The sequence below is a fragment of the Puntigrus tetrazona genome, chromosome 8 (assembly GCF_018831695.1).
Source record: "Puntigrus tetrazona isolate hp1 chromosome 8, ASM1883169v1, whole genome shotgun sequence".
NCBI classification, from domain to species: Eukaryota; Metazoa; Chordata; class Actinopteri; order Cypriniformes; family Cyprinidae; genus Puntigrus; species Puntigrus tetrazona.
Window position 1 is genome coordinate 1,621,780 of NC_056706.1, and position 25,852 is coordinate 1,647,631.

General features: G+C 38.5%; 1 protein-coding gene and 1 pseudogene across 1 annotated transcript; both read right to left on the minus strand.

Moving 5' to 3' along the window:
• Window positions 1–2,886: 2,886 nt before the first annotated feature.
• Window positions 2,887–7,157, minus strand: LOC122350070 (annotated as a pseudogene).
• Window positions 5,874–24,583, minus strand: LOC122350659. The gene is made up of 8 exons (XM_043247340.1): window positions 23,945–24,583; window positions 23,818–23,856; window positions 23,403–23,705; window positions 20,336–20,437; window positions 19,754–19,796; window positions 6,155–6,347; window positions 5,991–6,073; window positions 5,874–5,943 (listed from the first exon to the last, which is right to left on the minus strand). The coding sequence occupies exons 1-8, from the start codon at window positions 23,988–23,990 to the stop codon at window positions 5,874–5,876; spliced, it is 879 nt and encodes a 292-aa protein (XP_043103275.1). The 5' UTR covers window positions 23,991–24,583.
• Window positions 24,584–25,852: the final 1,269 nt, after the last annotated feature.

Here is a 25,852-nt window from a genome sequence, read left to right on the forward strand (position 1 = left end):
AATATTGTGATCATTAAAATTTTTTATTCAAATCTGACAAAGAAACAATCTCATCTACATCATGGATATGAAAACATTTTCATCTTTTTTTAAACGCACGCTCTCAGAAATAAAAGGTACAAAAGCTGTCACTGGGGCTGTACCTTTTCAAAAGGGATGTGTTTGTACCTAAAAGGTCCACTTTGGTACCTTAAAAGGTACGTATTAGTACTTAAAGTGTACTTATTTGAGCCTAATAGGTACAAAAGTGTACCTTTTGAAAGGAACCGCCCCAGAGACAGCTTTTGTACCTTTTTGTACCGTTTCTGAGAGTGCAGTAACTCCATCGAGCCGCTAGAGGCCGTCATATCACCGCTTTAAAGAAACACTGAATAAACAAAACGTCCTTAATTTTTGATTATATATAATATACAATATTGCACGGTGTTATTTTAAAGTTGTGTTAAATTAATTAGACTTAGAATAAGTTTAGGTGGTGGATGATTTCAATTTGAAAAGGAAAACTCATTTTTGTAGTTCCCACACAATGTGGATCATTTCAAGCCAAAAAACACAACCACATAAATAATATCACACTAGAAGCAAAACGCATAGAAATGAATGCATCTTTAAGCCATGCAGATCTATTTATCTTCGGAAAACCACATTTGTATATAAGAGAGATGATCGATACAGAAAATATCATATAGCTACATGCAAAACTGCAACTGAAGCCTTGAAATATAAATAACGATTTACAAATAAATATTTACATTAACTACCCAAAGCTTTGATTAACTGTCCATCGATGGTCTAAAAAGTGAATAAATTGAAATAAAACTGAAAAAGTAGTAGATCTGATACTAAACGGTACTAAAGTGACCGACTATTCTAGCTATATATATATATATATATATATATATATATATATATATATATATATATATATATATATATTTAATATATGGAAAGAGCAGAATAAAGCAGTTTTTTTAATGCTGCCTGATTTGTTAAAAGCGACCCCAGGATATAGTTACAGAATCATCCTAATTATCATCTTGCACTTAACTGTTGTCCTCCTCCATTAACATCCTAGTGTCTTTCAGCGCAGCTCTTCTGATTTTCTGTTTTGCTCTCTTTGTTTCGCTCTTTAATGGTTCCGTCATAATGGCGTGAAGATGCGGTTGCTATGAGACGCCCGACAGGACCGGGCTTTAATAGCGCTCTTCTGCAGGTTTAAAAGATGAAAAATCTCTCTACACTCACACTCTCACACTCACACACACACACACACACACACACACACACACACACACACACACACACACACACACACACACACACACACACACTCACACACACACACACACACACACACACACACACACACACACACACACTCACACACACACACACACTCACTCTCACACACACACACACACACACACACACACACACACACACACACACACACACACACACACACACACTCACTCACTCACTCACACACACACTCACACACACACACACACACACACACACACACACACACACACACACACAACACAAACACAAACACACACAAACACACACACACACAGAGTCAGTGACAGCCAGCCATAAAACCAGCCATCAGCCATTCTTGAAGAGTAATTTCAAAGAAGGAGCAAATGATTAGATTTGGATTAAAGCGGAAAAACTTCATTTGATGAACTGCATTTAAAGCAAACCGGGTCGGTTTTTGAATAAAATGCATCTGCTGAATATCTACACTGAGGAATCGGTCTAAAATTATTTTTGGTATTCGCGAAAGATCAGTAGCTTACCTTAAAAGTCAAATAAATGCCGTGTTATTTGTGAATAACAGAACAGAGTCTGAAATTAAAGCATAAACCGAAATAGCTAAAAATCAAAGGGAACAAACGACTAAAAACAGGAGAAAAGTGACCCGTGGACGTGTTTGATCAGAAACAGTGCTTTTAATCCCTGGAAAGCATGAAAGGGCTATTTTTACCTGCTGGCTGTCGATAAAAGAGGAGAACAACAGATGGAAACAACGCGCCAAGCTAAATTTATTTGATCAAAAGGTTTTGCTCATTATATCATTAGATGACAACGACGGTGTTCAGATTCAAACAGAGACTGAAGAGCTCTTTAATAATCAGATATCTACAGACCAGAACACAGGAGACTTATTTTAGTATCACTGACAACATTTTTGTAATTTTGTTGCATGCTTTTAAACTTCATTCGTTTACTTTCAATCTCTCTGTATAGTTTTTTATGCATCAGTTCCATTTTATTTTGTAATAATAAGCGAAATACGTCTTTCCATCTTATCCTATTTCATTTAACATTTAAGTTTTGATAACCCAGACTTGATCTCAGCCTGTTTTAAGGGTTCGTGCGATTAAAAGTTTATTAGAGCGTTACAAATATAAAGCTTCAACGCTTCTTAACACAAAGCATCATCATTTATTTTTTATATTTATTATATTAAAAGTGAAATGAACGTGTGGTCCCTAAATATACTGCATACATTTTATTCCAACGTATAGTATTTAACATAACAGAGGCATGCCGATGAACAAGATGTTAAATAATTGAATTATTTATCACACTTATTAGCACAAAACAGTCCAAATGTACAGTGATTATATTCTTTTGAACACTACAACTACAGTAGTGTTTGATCAACCCCATTTAGATGCCAAAAACGGTATTAAACTGTAATATTATAATGTTTTTATAACTACAAAATGAAGAATTTTTTTATTGCAGTATGTCTTTCAAAAATCAATTTTAAATTATATATATATATATATATATATATATATATATATATATATATATATATATATATATTTTTTTTTTTTATTAAATAATATATGTAAAAAATTGCATGAACTTGTAAATGTACTAACAGTTTCTGGGTAAACAGTAAATCTCATCCTTTATTTTCACTTTTGATTGATCTGCGCCTCCTGATATTAAAAGAACCTTCTCACCTTCACCAAGGTCAGATTTTCTCACCTTCGAAAGGTCGTCTAAGATTAAGATGACTTTCTTTCTTCATCGGATCGCTTGCTCAGCCATGGATGTGAATGGGTGCCGTCAGAATGAGAGTCCAAACACCGCAATAATCCACAGCACTGCAGTCCATCAGTTAACACCCGGAGAAGTAAACAGCAGCGTTTATGTATGAAATAAATGCATCGTTACGGCATTTTAATAGTTGCTTCTTGCATAAACGCAAGCCCGTGATCCATAATAACTCTTCCTCCTGTGAAAAAGTGCATCTCCTGTTGTCTCTCGAGTCAAAATCCAGCCGCAGATTCGTTTAGAGCTGTTTCGAACCAAATTACTTTATAATACAATGACTTATATTTCAGTTAAAAACGCCGTAATGCTGAATCACTTTCAGCTTTTGTTAACTCCCGTGACTTTTTTTTTATCAGACTCTCATTCTGACGGCACCCATTCACCGCAGAGCATCTATTGCCGAGACGCGTTTCTTTAAATAAACCCACTAAAGAAAATTTAAACTCTTTCTCTAACGCTGCCGCGTTTCTTCGCATTGTTCTCACTGGAGAAGTCTTTTATGACGCTGTAGTAAACACTCACAGTGCTTTTAGCCGCTCGCTCTGATCCGACCCGCGTTTACAGTCGCAGAGCCTCTTAAGGCAGGGCGCGAAACTTCTGCGACATGGCGTTGTAGATGATGGGGTTGACGGCGCTGTTGGTGTAAACGCACATGCGGCAGAAGAGCAGGAACCAGGCGTTGAGATACGGAGGATCCATGAACGAATTCACCACCACCAGAGTCCGATACGGCATCCAGAGGAGGGCGAACAGGACCACCACCACCGCCAGCATCTTTGTGACCTGCCATACATGTCAAGGTTAACGCATCTGACCACAGAAACAGTTTCACGAAGGCAGAAGGTGCTACTGAGAGACGACGTGTGCTCCTGCGTTGATATTACGTGTTTACATTCGCATTGCACATGATTGCATAATATTTACGCTTTCTTAAGAAATGCTTTTGATACCCAAAAAATGCAAATTGCACCACTTTAGCTTTTGGTGGTTGAAAAAAGATCCCTCCTTTAATATCCTTCTTTGGGACAGTATACTAATCACTAGCTTACACGTTATATTATTGATTGGAATTGATATATGAAGACGCAGAACTACATCTCAAACACAAACAAGCTGTTTATAACGTAACTACGGTTCATTAACAATCACAGACAACAAAATCAGGATCTGTTTCCTGGTGACAATGAATGATGTTATTAATGTGTGTTTTCTTGTTATATTTGTATTAAAATGAATGAATAAATAACCATACGTGAATATATTTGTACATATTTTCTTTGAGTTACATACATTATTAATACAGTTAACTAAAAGCATAAAAAACTGTTACTTGAAAATAAATATACTTTTTTTTTACAAATATTATACAAAGAAACACTTCTCATTTTTATTTATATAGTAAAATAAGTAAAACAGAAATAAAATATATATAAAAACTATTTCATTTCACATTTATTAATATTTGAATTAAAAAAATGTCAAATTAAAAAAATCAATAAAGAAATGTAAAACAAAATGGGAAATATATGTATATGTATGTATATATATGTTTAAATGGTGCATATTTTATATATATATATATATATATATATATATATATATATATATATATATATATATATATATATATTTATATTTCTCAGTATAATTTTTTTCTTCATTAAATAGGTATAATATATTTTCTTTATATTTTTCAACGAATTGTATAGACATACATGAATTTTTTTTTCTTTGTTTCTTCATATGTTCTAGTACGTGACAGAGAGAGCGCACCTGTTTCCTGGAGGCTGCTGCTCTACAGGACACCTTCACGGAGCTCTGCCGCCGGCTCTGATGAACAGAGAGCCTCTGCTCGACAGATTCGACGGCAGCGGTCTCAAACAAGACCCTGGCGATCAGTCCGTACAAAACCAAAGCCACGACGAGAGGAACCACATAAAACAGAGTGAAGTCCAGGAAGTAGATGGGCATGTAGAGGTTCCTGGACACCCGATAGCCGCAGAGCGGACCACGACGCCGTTAGAATAAACCGTCTCATTCGTGTCGACGAGGAAGAACCACATGATGCAGTAGAGAGAGGTGAAGATCCAGACGCAGCCGATGATCTTCTTGGCTCTGGACACGGTGCAGATGAGCTGGGCTTTGATGGAGTGGCAGATGGCGATGTAGCGTTCGATGGTGAAGGCCGTGATGGAGCAGGAGGACACGTTGATGCCCAGGTACTGCAGGTAAGTGATGCAAACGCAGCCGGCGTAGCCGTAGATCCACGAAGCCACCACCTCGGAGATGTTCGGTAAACCTGCCGCCACAAGCACGGTCAGATCGGCCACGGCTAGACTCACTAAATAGCAGTTGGTGGCGGTCATCATGTGTTTGCTGCGGATCACCACCAGGACCACCATGACGTTCCCGGCGATCCCCACACCACAGATGAGGAGCGACAGAGAGATGGTGACTGCCTGGATCTCCAGAGAGTTCTCCGGCATGGTGCTCAGAGTCTGACCCTCGCTGGAGTTTCTGTCCGAATGCATCGAGGTGCTGTTATCCATCGTGATGTTTCTCAAGATATTCCTATTATAGCCATATCTGCAAAAATAGAAAGATAGAGGAAAATTCACACTACCGCCATCATTATCATCAGCATCATCATCACCACCACCACAATCACCACCATCATCACCACCACCACTATCATCATCATCACCACCACCACCATCATCATCACCGCCAACACCACTCCGCTATCATCATCATCATCACCGCAACCATCATCATCACCACCACCACCATCATCACCGCCAACACCACTCCGCTATCATCATCATCACCGCAACCATCATCATCACCACCAACACCACTCCGCTATCATCATCATCACCACCGCAACCATCATCATCATCGCCACCAACATCATCATCATCATCTTCACCACCGCCAACATCATCATCACCGCCACCATCATCACCATCATCGCCACCATCATAACCATCATCTTCAACATCATCACCACCACCACCACCATCATCACCACCACCAACATCACCACCACCACTATTATCATCACCATCACCACCGCAACCATCATCACCACCACCAACATCATCATCACCGCCATCACCACCATCAACATCATCACCGCCACCATCAACATCATCACCGCCACCATCACCATCACCATCACCATCATCATTGCCACCATCACCACCACATCATCACCGCAACCATAATCATCACCACCACCATCATCATTACCACCACCATCACCACTACCAGCATCATCACCACCACCAGCACCATCATCACCGCAACCATCATCATCATCATCACCACCACCATCACCCTCACCATCATCATCAAGATTATTTCTTGTTTTCACTTCAGTTAGCTGAAGAACTTAAAAAAAGTAAAATGGCATATTATGAATACAATATATATAAAATATAAATGTATAAAATATATAATACAACAGACAAAAAATACAAATGTAAAAATGTTTGCATTTTTGATAACACTTTACAGGAAGGTGTTATTTGTTAACGTTGTGTTAATGTATTAATTAACATAAATTAACAATGAACACTACATTTATTACACTCTTTATTCATGTTAATGTTAGTTAATAAAAACACATTGCATATTAATGTTAGCACACAGCGCATTAACTAATCATAACAAACAAAAATGCATGAGTAAATGATGAAATTAATAAACTAAGATGAATAAATTCTGTAGAAGTATTGTTCATAGTTGGTTAACAAACATAGTTTGTAAAGTGTTACCTCATTTTAAATATTTTATTTCATGTGACATAAATGCTTTCATGGTTTTAGTTTTAGTTAATAACCCTGCTGCACAGTTCTCTAATATTTAAACTTCATTTCACATAACCAAAAAGACGCGCCATACATCACCTACCTTTTCACAATAAACACCAGTTTCACTACTAAATATAATATAATACAAAAGACACAAGTAATAAAATATAGAAAGCATCACAGTTGTTTAATGTCTGGGATGGGATCAGATGCATGAAGTGTTACTCACCGTGAAGCTGGACGATCTTCCAGACGATGGATCTTCAGTTTCAGGTCAGTGAGAGATTTTTCTCCAGAGAGAGAATCAGCATCAGTCCTCCTCTCCTCTCTCTCCTCCTCTTCCACTCGCCAACATCAATCCCTCTCCTCTCTCCTTTTATTCTTGTCTCTGTGTTCAGCTTTTAGCAGTTCGTTAAAAGCATACTTAATAGATATTTTGGGGATGAAGCCAAGAACATCATCTGAAAACTGATAAAACAGCTTTGGATGAAACTCTTTAAATAATGAGGGTTAAACTGTAACATAAACATGATAACACAATCAGAAAAATCCTCTTTAAATGTGTGTATATACACAAAATCTGTGCAAACATTTCCACACAGAAATGATGCCTAGCCCTGGCACATTGCAAAAATAATTTATTAATAATAATAATAATAATAATAATAATAGGCAAATGTAACATGTCTACATTAAATGGAAATATACTACATCCTCTTAATTTCAACAATTTTTGATGCTTATCTCTGTCTATCATCGACACGTGATATGATTCAAATCAACACAAAGAGGTTGTAAAATTTTAATAATAATAATAATAAATTCACCCACTTTCTATTTTCATTCATGACTTATTTCATACATTATATTATTAATATAATCACCAATCATATTTGTCAGTTGTCATTAGTATATTACTAATAACAGTGGCACACGAGAAGAGCAAAATATGCCTTTTTTGAAGCTACTGTATATATAAAATGAATATTTAAAGTTTAGGCGTTCATTGCTGTTAGCGTCACTGTTTTACTTACACTTACATTAATCCTGCCCGGCAAAAACTGATCGACAACCATACATTCCAGAATAAAAATACATGGGAATATACTGCAAAATATAATGCGATATATTACATAATACATTGAAAACAAATGCTTGGTTTTTTTTATATATATATATATACACCGCAATATATGCTGCCCTCCAAAAGTTAAAGTAACTTGACATTATCATTGAAGACCAGCATTAATGATTTTCATTTTGATCACATAATGATGTCAATATACAGATGTCAAAGTTGAGCTACTATGGAGAAACTGGACCGTCATGTCCATAAGACACGATATCAAGTCAATGTTAATAAACTGACCTCTCCGATGTCCAGATTACGAAGAGCTGTACTCGCTGCTCACGGTGGATGTTTTAAAATGATCACCAACGAAAAAGGATGTCCAAAACGTCACTTTTCTAGGGCATTTCCAAACCAGCCAGTGTATGCATTGAAAATGGTTATATATAATATATTTAACAGTGAAGACAAATGCAAATCTAATATTCATAACTTTCTAATACGTTTAACACATTCCTGGATTGAGTTAAAGCTGATTTCTAGTTTCCAGCGTGCTTTGCTTCCGACTGTTAAAGATATGTTGCATCATTTTAATTTAATTTATTTAAAAAGAAACTGTAGTTTTAGTGCCTTATTGTGAGCAGTTGTAATCTTATGCTACTGTAAACTAGCTATATTTTAAAATACGGCACATGTATATCATAAATGAGTATTAAATACAAGAAATAATGTGTGCAATGTTTCATACAAAAGGCGTGAAAAGACCCAAGGCTTCTAATGGATCAATATCCGAGACAGTGAGAGAGTTTACAGAACTAAAACTATCACTATGATTTAACATAAGTGATTATTGTTTGTGAAGTCTATAAATACTGAGGGCCTACGGCGGTGGATGTCTCTCTTCTCTGACACACTAATTGATTCGTGGAGCTCTTTCCTAAACAGAGGATGATTTGAATCAGGTGTGTAGATTAGGGAGAGCTGTGGGTCACTGATTGAATGCAGCTACTTCCTCCAGCCACAAGAGGTCTTCATCTCCCTGCGCTAAACCTGCCTAAGAGCTCAAGGAATGGTTTAAAGGCTACTATTTATGTGACTTTACAAAAAAACAGTGCTCGTGTTAAAACAGACAGGAGTGAGTGTTTACTGATGGACCAAATGCTGGTTAGCCTGATGTGGGATTTTAGGGGAATTCATAAATTCATGCAAAACAAAAGTTTGTCAAGCCAGCCTCACTTTTTTTTATTTTAATGCGCGCATGTAATCGTGGACCTACAGTACGGGTGCTCCGAGCAGTCAAAATACATGTAAACAAGCCGTTATAGAGGCGTTTGTACTGTACATTAATTATAAATAATTTGTACATGCCGATAAAATGTGAATATTAAAGTTTTTTATTAATTTTTATTTTTGTGTTTTTTGTATGTGTGTGTGTGTGTGTGTGTATGTAATTATATATGTATACAAAGCAAAAAGCTTTCCTTTACTGATTTGCTCATATTTTGAGGCATTAACGTGACAATATTATTTATTGTTTAAATTGACCATGACTATCAATGTGTTTATTTTCAAGTCATTTTACTGTACAGTTTTAAAGACAATTAAAGGCAAAAACATTCCTGCTCTTGGATCATTATATTAAAACACACATAAACTTATTTCCCTTAGCTCTATAATTTTTTTCCTGTTTAAGAGTGACCCTGATCTATTGCTATATTAATTTTCAAGGCTTTTTACTGTATAGTTTTGCAGAAAACTACAAGAAAATGCATCCTAGCACTTTTTTATATTTCTGTATATTCAAAAATTGTGTTTTACAAGTTCTTTAAACTAATTCTTTTAATTGATCTACATTCAGAGTGACCCTGAATATCAATGTAATTATATTCTAGTTATTTTACTGTACAGTTTTGGAGGAAACTAAAAGCAAAGTCACTCAAACAACGTAAATGCGTCCTGGCAATTGTATGGTGTCCCAATTTTTCAACACTCATAATACTTGTTCCTTCATAGATTAGCTCATTCTTTCAATTGATCCATATTCAGAGTGACCCTGACTATTACTGTATTCATTTTCGATTACAAATTTAAAGGTATACTCACCACAAAGAACACATTTTTACACCTTATTTATTTTTAATGTTGCACGGGTTGCAGTCGTTGTTTTTTTAAATAATAAAACACTGCAGGACAGTGGCACACTACGAAGAATAATAGTATTATGTTCATTTTCAATAAAGAAATACTTTTTTCGTACAGAATGTGTTTTTCTTTCACTGAATGATCAAATGTTGTTATTTGGAAACGATATGCTTCAGCGATATGCAAAATTTGACTGTAAAAGGCTGTAAAGATCATACATTAGTTAAGCTACAATACAATAACTGTGAAATATTATTTGCGCCTCAGCTTGATTTCTGATTTGTCTCTTCAGAGCCCTTCCTCTTGACCTAAATAGCTGTGTAGCTGCTTTCCTTCCTTTCATACTCAAGCTCAAACCATTATTACTCAATATGCACTTCTGTAGGTTATACCAACTATAACATGACGTCAGTATTTCTCTCTGTGGAACAAACACATTATTTTGTGTTATTGTGCTGGTGATGCCCTGTACAGCAACAGTTAAATGTACTGAGTGACAATCATACAGGATGATATTTTTTAAGTTACGTAAACCAATGCCTAAACGAGCCTCTGAAAAAAGTTTGATGGCCAATAATGAGTTCTAGGCTAAAGAAACCTGGGAAATAGAGGGAAACTGTAACAAATACCTTTGTGCCCTATTCAAAAGAAGCAAAAATTCTCATAAGAGAAGGAATTATTTTAATTCTTATGAATCTTTGATTATTCACGACTACATTGATTGTTGTGTGTGCAACCAGCAACAACATCCTAATAGAAAGAAGTGTTGTCCATGTATTTAATTTATTTTAAATCCATCATAAATGGATGAATGGATAAACAAACAATATACTCAATATAAAGAAAAAATGATCACATAAAAAATTATATGAATGACTAATGATTATATAATGATTATGCAAATAAATTATTACAAATGAAAAAATATTTTAATGTTTGGAAGCTACATAACTTCAAATCTGTAACACATTCTTTAGAATTTATTTACTTTTCAGTTTCACAAGTTGTTTTTCTTGGTTGTTTTTGTTTTGTTTTGGTGTGTATTTGACCTCAAGCAGCAACGACTCTCGAGATTAATCTTTCACTATTAATCTGCCTCTTTTTAATAACAAGAACAGAGTGAAATACGTTTCTTGTAAGAGTTCTCATTTCAAAGAAGATTTAATCTTGTGAGTGTGATTATGCCTAAGGCTTCATAAACATTCCACGGAAAAATGAGTCATGAAGCAGGTACACATTTTCATATGATTTGCATATTTTTATACGTAGCATGTAAATGTTCTTCCCTACTGGAATTTTCCATCTCTGATCACCCTGGCCAATAAGAATCTGATGACGTTTAGGTGAGCCCCATATATTGAAGGGCCAACTCGGTGGAGACAACTCCGACAACTCCGACAACATACAATAACTCACGATAACCCGACAATTACGATAACACGACAACTACGATAACAGGCCGACAATTCGACAACCGACAATTCACGATAACCCCGACAACTACGATAAGCCGACAATTCGACAACCGACAATTACGATAACCACGACCAACTTCGATAACCCACGACAATTACGATAACCACGACAATTCACGATAACTTCGACAATTTACGATAACCCGACAATTACGATAACCCGACAACTATGATAACCCGACAATTCACGACAACTTCGACAATTCGACAACCCGACAATTCACGATAACCACGACAACTACGATAACCCGACCAATTACGACAACCCGACAATTACGATAACTACGACAACTGCGATAACTTCCGACCAATTCGACAAACCGACAATTCACGATAACCCGACAACTACGATAACTTCAACAATTACGACAACCGACAATTACGATAACCACGACAGCTTCACGATAACCACGACAGCTCACGATAACCCGACAATTACGATAACGTCGACAATTACGATAACCCGACAATTACGATAACCACGACAACTATGATAACTTCCGACAATCTAAAAAGTTTAACATTCTGGATCAAGCTGAAATGACGGGTCAGTGTGAGGTAAATATGCCTATTTCAGGCTCTACAGCCGTATCAGTCACCACTGAAAACCCACTGGCTTTGTCTTTCTCAAGACTCCGGCAGCAGTTTACTGAAGGTCCACTAATGCATGTTTCTAATGCTGCCATGCTTAGTTTATCTATATATAAGATTGCGGTAGCTATAGATAAGCTGTACGAGATTTCAGCTGGACAAAACTAGTTTTAGCCGCCTGAAATATACTCAGCTGTAAAAAGGTTTTATTTCCATAATCAAGAAATATAACTTTCAGCTATTCAATGGCTCAGTAACCCAAGGATGTAGCAATTTGATAACAGTATAACATGACGTTAAAATATTATAAATCAATACGGCAAACTGATAATATGATATCTCAAGATGATGGAAAAAAAACGACAACAACAAAAAGCATCGACCAGTTTCGACACAAATAACCCAATTCATCGCTTCTTTCAAGCGGGTAGTGGGTTCTTCCTGGATCCTATCTGTGGCTGTAGTTTCTCTGCAGTCTAAAAATAAAATACAAATTTTTAAATCTAACATTGTTTGTGTTTTTTGTTTTAATGATTGTGTGTGACACTTCTCTGGGTCAATCTAGTTTACAGTGGTTGTATATAATTTCACTTAGAGGCAACTTAAAAGAGACTTGTAGAAATGGCACCAGGAATTTTTGAAAAAAATATCACAAAAATCCATTAAATGTTCGGAGACTGCATAAATAAAAACTCATTTATTTACTTTTAAGTTTTTGTTTTGTGTGTATTTGTAGCTCGCTTGACCTCAAGCAGCAATGACTCCTTTCCTTTAAAACATTTGCAGGAAATACATTTCAATATTAATCTGCCTCTTTTTAATAACAAAAACAGAGTGAAATACGTTTCTTGTAAGAGTTCTCATTTCAAAGAAAATGAAAGTTAGTTTAGTTTAATCTTGGGAGTGTGATTATGCCTAAGGCTTCATCCACGGAAAAATGAGTCATGAACCAGGTACACATTTTCATATGATTTGTATACGCAGCATGTTATTGTTCTTCCCTACTGGAATTTTCCATCCCAGATCACCCGAGATCATTAATGACTTTTCATTGGTTGTGATATTTTCGTCTGGCCAATAAGAATCTGATGGCGTTTAGGTGAGCCCTATATATTGAAGGCCAAGCTCGGTTGAAATAACTGACAACTACGAGAACTTTGATAACTACGGAAAATTTGACACTACGAGAAATTTGATAACTGCGGAAAATTTGACACTACGAGAGAATTTGACAACTACGACAATCTAAAAGTTTAACATTCTGGATCAAGCTGATCACACGTCGGTGGACGGAGTTAGCGTATATACTGCCACTGCCAATAAGGGTGGCTACAGAGAATGGGGATCTACATCACACCGAATTGGATTCCATCATGTTTTAGGGCACACTCAGAAGAACTCAGTTTAAACACAAGCAAATCACTACAGAAAAAACAGGCCGCTTACTGTAACTGTATATATATATATATATATATATATATATATATATATATATATATATATATATATATATATATATATATATATATATATACATACACGTATATATGGGGAATATATATTAAGTAATATTATCGTCTTGTTATCCAGCCCTTAACTAAATCAAGCTTTAAACTAAAGCAAACCAAACCATTTAATGTCATTTAATGTCATTAGACTACTATGCTGCCTCAGCCCGAAATACATTTCAGGAAGTACATGTGCATAAACGTTGCCTGCAAAGTCATTGTCTGATAGGGTCAGCTGCTTAAGCTTTCGTGACACAGCCGTATTTTCTTCAGCGGCATGTTTTCCTCCACTGAACTGAATTACAGTCACACTAGTCCAACCATTTGATTACAGTCCTTACACATTAGATGAAAAATATTTGTTGACAGTTGTGTTTCAGACTGTCACCAAGCCAGCAGAGAGGAGCCCTGACCTCTGGGTGATCTGCATTCACTCCTCTGCGACAACTTCCTGTCCCAGGACTATAAATACTGCAGCAAGCCACTCAACTGGAGGTTGCATTGTTTCGCCTGTTGTATTGTAGTTTCCGAGTTTCTGTGTTTCGAGTTTTCTAAGTTGTTGATCCTTTGGTTTTGACCCTGCCTGTCTTTAGATTCAGTGATTGTTTGCCGCCTGACCTGACCACCGCCTGTCTCTGGATTTTGTGTTTGCCTCGCGTCTCTGATACTCCTGTTTGCCCTGTTTGACGCCTGCCTGTTTGACTATACCTTCCTTTAATAAAAGCCTGCAAATGGATCCATACGCCTCAGACCGCTCTTTTTGTGACAGAATGCAACCTCACACCAGGATCCAGCGGCTTTTCACGAACCATGGCCAGGTATGCACCTTGCAATGTCTTTGCTAACCCTCAAGCAGGGCACCCCGATCACTTGAGGATTATACTCAGGAATTTCTGGACCTGGCTTACTTCTCTGATTTACGGACTGTTTGCTAATTGAATTTTTTTCACGAGGGAATAAATCAGCCACTCAAGACACAACTTGTTCGAGAGAGGTCCACGGAATCACTTGCACACTTTATTGAGTTTGGTTTAGTGACTGTGGGGTCAGCTCTCACGTTGGGTATTATGGAGGAAGAAGACACTGCATTAATGCCCAAGATGGCCGCCTTCCCGAGCCGCTGCCCAAGATGGCCGCCTTCCCGAGCCGCTGCCCAAGATGGCCGCCTTCCCGAGCCGCTGCCCAAGATGGCCGCCTTCCCGAGCCGCTGCCCAGGATTGCCGCCGCCTGCCCAGAGCCGCTTCCCGAGATGGCCGCCGCCTGCCCAGAGCCGCTTCCCAAGATGGCGCCGCCTGCCCAGAGCCGCTTCCCAAGATGGTCGCCGCCTGCCCAGAGCCGCTTCCCAAGATGGTCGCCGCCTGCCCAGAGTCGCTTCCCAAGATGGTCGCCGCCTGCCCAGAGCCGCTTCCCAAGATGGCCGCCGCCTGCCCAGCGCCGCTTCCCAAGATGGCCGCCGCCTGCCCAGCGCGCTTTCAAGATGGCCGCCTGCCCTGCGCCGCTTCAAGATGGCCGCCTGCCTGCGCCGCTTTCCAACATGGCCGCCTGCCCTGCGCCGCTTTCCAACATGGCCGCCTGCCCTGCAAAGCCTCCAGTGCCCGCGCCTCGTGCAAAGCCTCCAGTGCCCGCGCCTGCGTGCAAAGCCTCCAGTGCCCGCGCCTGCGTGCAAAGCCTCCAGTGCCCGCGCCTCGTGCAAGCCTCCAGTGCCCGCGCCTCGTGCAAAGCCTCAAGTGCCCGCGCCTCGTGCAAAGCCTCAAGTTTTCCCACCCTCCCACCCCTGCTACAGGTCGTCAATGGATCCCAGCAACCCCTGCACTCATCCTCTGCCCTTCACCTGGGAGCTCGCCACGGGTCTGCCGTGGGTGAAGGATCCCTCACTTCATCGTTCCGCCTCCGAGTCCCAGACTCCACCTCGGCTTGTAGACCCGTCGGCTTCCCTTAGGCTCCTAGCTCCCTCCTCTCCACCGTGCTCCGTCAATCCACCAGCTTCACCAGGCTCCATCGTCTCTCCGGCTCCGCCTTGGTCGGACGTCGACCATCCGTCGCCTCAGGATTCCACTCCTACAGCAACCGCCTCGTCCCTCCATCCCTCCGGCTCTGTCAGGCTCCTCCCTCCCCCCGGCTTCACCTCAGTCCTCTGTCGCTCTGGCTCCGCCGCGTCCTTCTCGTCCCCCGTCACCGCATCAGTCGCCAAAGCCTGCGGTGTCGCCTAGGACCTCCAGCGCCTTTGCATCACCCTGGCTCATCGGCTCTCCGCCTCCGCCTCAGTCTCCGCGACCACCTGCTCCGCCGCCATCGGTCGGTCCCATGGAGTTGATGGCCGCTACCTCTCCCATGGCTCCTCCTCCGTCGGCTCCACCACTGACCTTCATGGCTGGGCTCTGGATCGCCTCCCGCTCCGGACTCCTCCCGTCTTCTCCTGGCTCCTCCTCTGTCTCTTCCGCCCTGGACTCCGTTTGCTGACTCCTCCCGGAACCCCTCCCAAGCTCCCAGTTTTGTTTTATTTTGTTTGTTTTGTGGAGCGCCAGGAGTCGCTCCTAGGAGGGGGCTATGTCACCAAGCCAGCAGAGGGAGCCTGACCTCTGGGTGATCTGCATTCACTCCCTCTGCGACAACTTCCTGTCCCAGGACTATAAATACTGCAGCAAGCCACTCAACTGGAGGTTGCATTGTTTCGCCTGTTGTATTGTAGTTTCGAGTTTCCGTGTTTCCGAGTTTTCTAAGTTGTTGATCCTTTGGTTTTGACCCTGCCTGTCTTTAGATTCAGTGATTGTTTGCCGCCTGACCTGACCACCGCCTGTCTCTGGATTTTGTGTTTGCCTCGTCTCTGATACTCCTGTTTGCCCTGTTTAGCGCCTGCCTGTTTGACCATGCCTTCCTTTAATAAAAGCCTGCAAATGGATCCGCACGCCTCAGACCGCTCTTTCATGACACAGACACAATTTGGGATAGGCAATGACCATAATTTTATTTAATAATATAAAACTATTTAATTGTATTTTAATTAATTTTTAACAAAGGAGCAAATCACATTAATTCATGCAAATAATTGATTTATGAATTTCAAACACAAAACATACCATGGCGTCTTCTGCTTACTTTTTATAAACCGAAACTTCAGGAAAGTAAAAATCTGAAGTAGCAGAATGAGTTATTTTTATAAAACAAGCAGACATACTTACAAATATGCAATGCTTGCAACATAAAAAACAACCAAACAGTCAAACAAACAAAAGCTAATAAAATAAACAAATAAAATTGCAAAGGTTATGGATATAAGCAGGGTGCACATAAGTTTTTCACCTGGTTCTCATGAGTACACCTGGAGATATGGTTTGGTCCTCACATTGCACATGATCTGACCCATTACATATAACTATAAATAATAAATTAATAACAGTGAGAGTAATGTTATTGCACTTTATTTACAGTTATTAAAAAATTATAATAATAATAATAGTGTTTTTACTATTTTACTGACATACTGTATTTTTTAAGGATATTACTAAGCTTAAAATAAAATGTTAAAGTAATATGGAGGTGTTTATGTCCAAAAGATTTATGGATTTGACCTTTTGAGCTTTCACTTCTCTCCACATGTCCCTGTTTAGATCACCCTCATTGCATTGACCCCTGTGACATGATATCGACATCCAGATTTGCATATGAGGAATTTTGAAGTCAACCTGCGACTACAGGGAAATATGTTGTTTGCATGTGTCTGAACGGGAACGGGAGATAAATGAAGCCCTGAGGAATGTTTCTGATGTTTTGATTTTGATGTTAGCATTTGATGCATGCTATATATACACATGTACACACACACAAATCTAATTTTGTTTTTTTAACATCTTTAAAAGAAGAAATTTCTGAAATGATGGCTACATGTGTGCGGTACAGAAAACATAGCATAAGTCTTGTTGTGCTTGAATGGTTTAAAAGGTCATACAAAACTGCATTCAAAGGAATCTTCGTGTAGATATTTCCTGACCTTAAGCATACTACTCCAGAATTGGAATATATTTTGGATTCCCAAGCTTAATAATGGGTTAACATGTTAAATAAAATACTCCTTTTTTTTGTCCTACTGAAAATGTGTTTGAAGTCCACCTTTGTTATTATAACAAACTACTTTAAATGCGATTTTGAACCATTCAAAACAAGAAGACTTCTTTAGCCTGTTGATTTTTATTCACATTTAGCCAAGTATGAAATGTACTATGATAGGCGATATCTAAAATGTATGCATGATTATATTTATTTATTTAGTTATAGTTATATATTTTACCTTATGAGAATCAAAATTAAGAATTGACAAGAACTGGAATCATTAAAATTCAAACAATGCCCAACCTTACTAATACCCCACATTATTTTTTTTCACTGCCAGCTTTCTGTTCAATCCGTTTTAGACCCTTTCTTGTCTATTAAACCTTCACTTGCCCTTCTTTGTTTTTGCCCTTGTTAAAAACAACCACATAATCTCATACATGAACGTGCTTTTCGAAAGCAGTTGCTCCTGGCAACGTGGGTAGGTAGTATGTTTCTATCACGAGACTAATATCATGTTTTGCTCCAAAATCATGAAATGACACCAGTGGTGTTTAAAACAGCTAGCTTCTGTATTTCCTGTTTCTTCTTATAACAGTGAGACAGAATTGTTTTATATATATATATTTTTTTCATTAAAATTCTCTACTGTGACGCAATTAAAACGCAACACTAACTGACATGGCTTGCATGTCAAAGCGTCTAGTTATATCTGATGTATTAGTCCATGTAAGGGATTTCCTGGGTCTCACTTGTGAAACTAACATTACATGGGTGTTAAGATTAGTGTTTATCATGCTCTATAATGCTCACATTGTCTCATTTTGGGTAAAAATAGAGTAATAATACTTTGTACATTGTAACGCAGTACAATTATTTTTCACTACTTGTACTCAGGTACGTTATTAATTTAGTAGCAATACTTTTACTTAAGCACAATCTCTCAGTAATCTTTCCACCAGTGTTTGTAATATGTAAAGTTTTCTGTTATGGGTTGAAAAAAAATTATTATTATCGATATACAATTATACAGGGAGAGAGAGGGTGACTGAGCAATTTTATAATTTTTTCATTATTATTAATGTTATTTAAAACCTTTTTTACATTGCTAAGAAATGTATTATACGGTCATCATGTTATATGTGTGTGTACGCCTGTTAAAATTGATCTCACATCACCTATAGAGAATCAGAGAGAGACCAAAAATGCAGCGTGGCGAACAGATGAAATAAATTTTCTTCAATTTATTTTCTTTAATTTGGAGATCATGAAACATGCGATTGCTTCTGAAGGGCAGTGCTATATGGACAAAAAGGGTTGGAAACGACCTTGGAAACAACCAAGGATTCATAATTGTGGACTACATGTAAACATCTTTTATGTAAAATATCTTACTCAGGACTGTACAAAAGTTCACAATTAAAAACAACAACAATGCATTTTGTGTAATCTCTATTGTTCACAGATTCTGCAAGGGGTGCCTAAACCTTCGCATGCCACTGTATATGTAATTACATCTGTAATTAATATCTGTATTTACATTTATAATTACACTGTTGACCCATCCCCTTCCCATACCACCAATTCTGTCCTAACTCGTATCCCTCCTCAAGTGTTTTGCAATACACTACAAACACAGTAAGTACATTGTACTTATTTTGATGTAAGTACGTAGTAGTTAAGGTCACCTAATACAAAGGGGAACCCATATTTCCTCTCCCTGAGGTCACAGGTTGATTCCTCGTATGCGGATTTGAATATCTGGAGGTCATTATTGGGTGAAGGTGGTCAGTGATCTAAACAGGGACGGGACTTTTCGGGGAGAGGGAAAAGTACAGATGTTCACTACAATGGTAATTGACAGACTTAAAGCCCATTTTATATTTTGGTTGCGCATGTGCAGCTGTTTACCACTTATGTGCACCCCTAGTTACAGGTTACATTGAATATATTTTACGTTAATATATTTTTCATGTTTTGTTTTTCTTCAGGCCTGTTCTCTTCTCTTCCCAAAGTGAATTTTACGCTTCTACGTGGTCATTGTCGGTAACTGCTGTGGAGTCGGTGTCTGTTAACAAAAGTGAGTTTATGGTGTTATTTTCCGTGTGCTGTTAAACTACTGAAGCTCAAGTTAAAATCCTGACTCCAAAATCATCAGTCAGGACACACTAAACCAAACCTCACATGAAAGCAATTATGATCAGATATTTGTGATATGATCGGATACACACAATCATCATATGTATAATAACTATAAAATTGTCTCCATTAGTTTTTTACATCAAAATGCATTCCACATTAATATCTGCAATAAGTCTTGTTTAATGTGCTACAACGGTCATGAGCGGTTAAGATTTAGGAAGTTACAAAGAGAAACGTTTTGGTTCACTTAAAATGTTAATTCATATTAATCCACAGCTCCGAAAATTAGTTCTTTGAGCTTTCTTTGAAAGGTATCTTTAGCAGCCAGAGTTAAGGATGACTGAGTCAATAATTAAACTAAATACATAAAGAAGCATTTTCTGTTTTGTTAGTTTTTTTGGGCTTTGGTCAAACCTTTCGTAAAATTCATCGCTGCTATGAATGAGCAAGTGGTGAAGCACACACCTTTAGTTTTGCTCCTGATGTTGGTCACAATCACTGCTGCAGTCATGATGAAGAGAGCAACAGCAATGAAGGAGGAAAAGCAGGCGTATAACGAAGATACTCCTACATTGTGAAACAAAAGAGAGACGAGCAATGAAACATGCCTTCTTTTATTTGCCTGTGTGCCCTGTTCCCACTGTAGGAAGAGTTGTTTGTTGTTTAAACTAAACGTGACTTTGGTTGCAGATTACTGGGGTGATAGAATGGCAGACGATGAGCAAATATGCTGTCTGCAAGTTGAGCCTGAGAATGGCATATTAAAAATAAGAAATGGGCAAAAATCATGGCCCACAGATCTGAGCCGTTCGACACAAATAATGTTGCCTGGCAATTTGCATTGCACGTCACATGTCTGAGGAAAAAAAAATTGAATTTCAAAACGACTGGTTTGAGGGAGAAGATTTTGAATTTATTGGACACAAGAGGCAAAAGGGACCTTTGTGAACATGAAACTTCAGCGGTCTGTGGCACTATCTTTGGGCCTACCTAAAATAGGTTTATGACATCCGTGTTGTTGCAGACCCATGGTGACAGTTAGTCCTGTGGCTTATTTTTATTATTACCATTGCATTATCAATGTCTAGGTGGTTACGATACGATACGATAGGGTAAACGTAGAGCTGCCATCAACAGTTGATGATGCAGTTTTTGCAAGGAAATGTTTTCGTTGTTGTCGTCATCCAATGTCTATGTGCAGGTGAAAACCATGGAAGGGAAAGATGCAGAAATCCCTCTACATTACTTCAACCTACTCATTTCGTGGTAGTACGAGATCTGAGAAGAAAGAGTTGGTGAAAAGGTGGTTGGGACCATTGCACGTGCTTTTGACCAACGCAGCTGTGAAAGAGCAAAGGAAATAAAGAGATCTGAAGCACGTGTCAATAAGTGCCAGGATGCCATGTAAACATCAAGATGTAAACATCTCACACGTGAGAATGACCATAAAAGAGCCAGAGAAAGCTAACAACAACTGGTTTGGGCGGATGACAATCATCTGGGGGCAGGACTGCTGCTATTGTTATGTTTACCATGCATTTTCTAGTTTGTATCCAGCTCGGTATGCAACAGGTCAATTCTTCATCAAATGTTAAAACGAGTGATTACCCTGTAAAGGTGTTTTTGGACGTAGAGGGCAAGAAAGTAAGTGTGAAGTAAATACAGTAGAAGGACAAAGGTGGAGTACACTTTTCCAGTCAGAGGGACACAAGGAATGATTCACTGGAACGGACATGGCTGTTTAAGAAAGACTAGTGCACGTGAAAAAGAGTAGGATTAAGTAGATGGGTAAAAGAAAAGCATAAGGGAAAAGATGTGTTAAATGATTTAAGACAAATGACTTGAACGTAAACGCAAAAATATCTGACCAGTGTTTACTACATTTTCTACACAGCCTTTGCAGAACTAGGACTTCTTTACAAGAGAGTGATCATTTATATGAAACTCAGAGATGAAGAGTATGAAAAGTAATTGCTTAAATTCTCCTTATGTTTTACGTTTTAGGATGTTTTAAAAAATGGAGTACTGGGTGGTATTTCGCATTTGGGAAGTGACTGAGGGTCGGACCAATGTCAAAAGTGTAACAGCGTTTACTCATTTAGCCTGGCTACCAAAGAATGACTAAGCACCTTTATATGCATGCTATGTTAATGCACTACATGAAGTATTTCGTATAATTAATTAATAGGAGGTTTATCCGTAGAAAATCATACCTTTTCATTTTAAAAAGTTATCGATGAATGATAAAAAGGGATGAGAGGGAAAACGACAGGACCTATAGGTGGCTGCACTTGATCTAAGGGGACGTGAGGATCCTAAACAAAGCGTAGAAAGGATATAGTGAAGTGTTTTCCGGTCGCTGTCGTTCTGTGAAAACGTACAGCTGTTAAGAGTTCGTAACCTTCGGTGAGACTGAGATATAAAAATGGAGGACTGCCCTCCCTCTCGGTCGCGCTCTGCAGCAAACGGTGGTTTTTTTGACTGACTGTCTGACCTTTTTTGCAAAGAATAAAATCTATTATTGAGTTTGTCTCTTACATGATGAGTCGCTTCACGTCACCATCCTGATATCAGAGCGTATTCAGTAAATTCATACTGTTATAACCGACTGCTCTTCATTTCTCACATCAGCTGTGGTAATCAACCCTCTGAGACGGTTGGCATCATAACAGTGGCATACAGGCTGAAATTACCTGAACATATTCATATATATTATATTGTTAAATTAGCGACACTTATTCTGCATTTTAAAATATTTATTTGAATGTAGCATTGAACTTTTTCATTTTTTTAGCTTTTGAATATGGAAACATTGCACTCTGCAAAATCTCTAAGAAGAAAACCCCTGACAGAGACCCCCTCCCTCTCCTTTCAGACGGTCACTGGGTGCCTAGTTAGTAAGCATGCAGATATCATCCACAGCAATGAGGTCAACCCTACCCTTTCTCTCAGCTTAAGACCGCATTAATCCCTAGTAAAAGTTTGTCAGAGACTCAAAGCTAAAAACTTTTACTGCAACTCTTAGTGGTAAGATAAAAATGTTTTGTGAAAACAGGACCAGATGGCGGCGAAAGAGAAATGGAGAAAGACAGATGCAAATGTTTTAGAAAAATACAAACAAGTAGCAATATTGTATGATCTTGTCACATCTCTGGACTTTGTTTTTGTCTCGTGCCCTACCTTCCCTTCGTAATTGTTTAATTGTCTTCACCTGCTCCCTGTTAATTTGGTAAATTACGTCGCGTGTATTTAAGCCCTGTGTTTTGTGTGCACGTTGGTCGGATCGTCAACATTACCCTATGTCTGTAGTCAATGTCATTAACCGATGTCCAGAAGTGATTTTTGTTCCCGAGCTCTTTTCGTGGTTTTTGTTCTGCCTGCGTTTGTATATTTATTTCGCCCCTTTTGGATTAAATCTATTTAAGTTTATTTTCGCGTCTCGAGTGCTCCCTTTTCCTCCCTTGCGACACCACGGAAACGTGACAGATCTAAGCAGGGAAGTAACATATAAACGTTAGAGATGTATTTTTACCTGAAACACTGTAATTGTAGGCCTGGCTGCTCACGTTCCTGACATCTACATAAAAATCGACCTCATGCACACAGGTGAAGGAAGCAGGTGGACTCACGGTGACCATATACGCACGCATCTCTGAAGAATCTAAAGAAGGGTTGCTGAATGTTTCCATGGTGTAGTTTAGTTCACTCTCCACAGACAGCTTAAAAGACTGTCTTCTGTATCTCCTTCCAGGCACTGAGGTGAACTTGCACAGCACAAACACAACCTCCCCGTCCTCCTGCTGTCTGTACACTGTGATGATGGGCTCTGGGATATCTGAAACACAGAACATCAGCATTCATCCATATCGACACGGACTGTATTTTAGTAACGAAAAAGCACTATACAAATTTAATTGAATTGAAAAGTGTAATATTAAACAATGCACCTTTTGTATTTTCATATTCTTCCCACGCATCAGACGAACCTGAACAAAAATTACATTCACTTCTATCCACCCCATACATATAGCAGGTACACACAAAATCTGTGGCAAACAAATAAAATCCACTTACTGACAGCAGACCAAAGGACCAATAAAAAAATATAAAGCTGATTCATGCTGACATGAGACTTGAGTCTTAAGGCTTAACACACGTCCTCTGTGTTCACAAGAAAATGTGAAGTGTCAAAAAAGAAGTCGCACTTTTGCCCATAAAGAATGCAACATTCAGGAGCTGGTTTTCAACGTAGCCTTGCCACCTTCACGAGGTGATAATGTTGTCATTTTTGTAATTGAACCAACAAGTTTCACTATAGGCTACTCACTAGTGCATACCGCGAGCTGTAGATAAACAAAACCATGCTTTCAGTCAGATTTTGTGCTGCAAAACATCCATAACAGCTGTTGTCAAAAATGGGAAATAGTAACAGCCACTCAACGCGAGTTATATAAATTATTTTAATAGCACAGCCGTTTAACATCCGAGGGTCTATCATGTGCATAATAAAGTTATCACTGAATTAATGCAAACATAGATATCTGATACCAGTCACGTCTAAAGTTAATGTAAACAAGCAGGCCAAAGAAACACTAGATAATGTCAAAATCGGATCTGTTCGTTAAGAGTTGGAGTAAACGCAGTCCAAGTCATTTGACCTATTTAAAGGGGATTTTCCCTTACCGTATTAAATGCATGCATAATCTTTCACAACTAATTCTTACATTTTATTAATAATTTCACCTAATACAGTGAGATAATATTGGGCTGCTACCAATCAGTATCTACAAAAATCGATCTTTCCACTCCAGAAGAAACAGAAGTGACTGGAGCAGCATTCAGATGTATTTATGAGAGTTCAGTGTAGCTGAAATATAGCATGAATGCATTTACACTGTATGTAAAATTATAAGAGGGAGATCCATCTGCAGCAGGAAGAGGTAGCTAAAGTCTGGGGCTCGGAAAACTGGCTCAGAGGTGCTGCTGGTGTCCACCGCACTTTCTCTGGCTGCCACTTCCTGGTCAGGAGGCCTATCGGGGAGGCAGCTAAAGAAAAGTTAGGGATGAAGCAGTTATAGTACCCGCAAACATATAGTCAGGGGCCTTGGGCGGACTGAACCACCTCCACCTTCATCTCTTGTGACTGAATAAGACCCCTTCCCACCTGGAAACCCAGGTACTTTACCTTAGAAAGCACTAGATGGCATTTCCAAGGTTTGGCGCGAGTCCACTTAAACATTTGTTGTACTTTCTAAATAGCCTGCCAACGGAGGCCTGGGGACGATCCCATAGAGGCCTGGGGGAACGCATCTGTGTGATCTTAGCATGTGGTTCAAAGAGGACATATGGAAGTTTTCATGGCAGAGGTCCCAATCACATTTCGATCCTGTGCAACCATGGTGTCCAGTTGTCTATATTAGTCAAAAGGCGTCTCTCATTAATAACAGATTTAAGAAGACACATACACAGAAAACACACACACATATACATATACATATATACATACATATATATATATATATATACACACACACACACACACATATATATATATATACATATATATATATATATATATATATATATATATATATATATATATATATATATATATACATATATACATATATATACATACACATATATATACACATATACACACATACATATGCCATGGGTAATGTGCCATAACAATCATCTGCAGTAAGATTAAGGAAGCAAAACTATTCATTTTTTTTCAATCTAAAATATGTTTAAATGCTTTAAACTCTTTTGAAAGTTTGAATAGTCAATGCTTAAATACACGCAAATAAGCTTTTATGATGAAAGCAGTGGCCTGAGTCCTGGGCCCCACCCCCACTTATTCTCGACTCAGTAGCGAAGGCTATTTATTAGTTCTCACTTAAGTTTCACTTAGTTCTTTTTTTATTCTATGTGGTAAAGTGCAGTTCTTGACATTTGTTTAATGAGGTATGCCTTAAA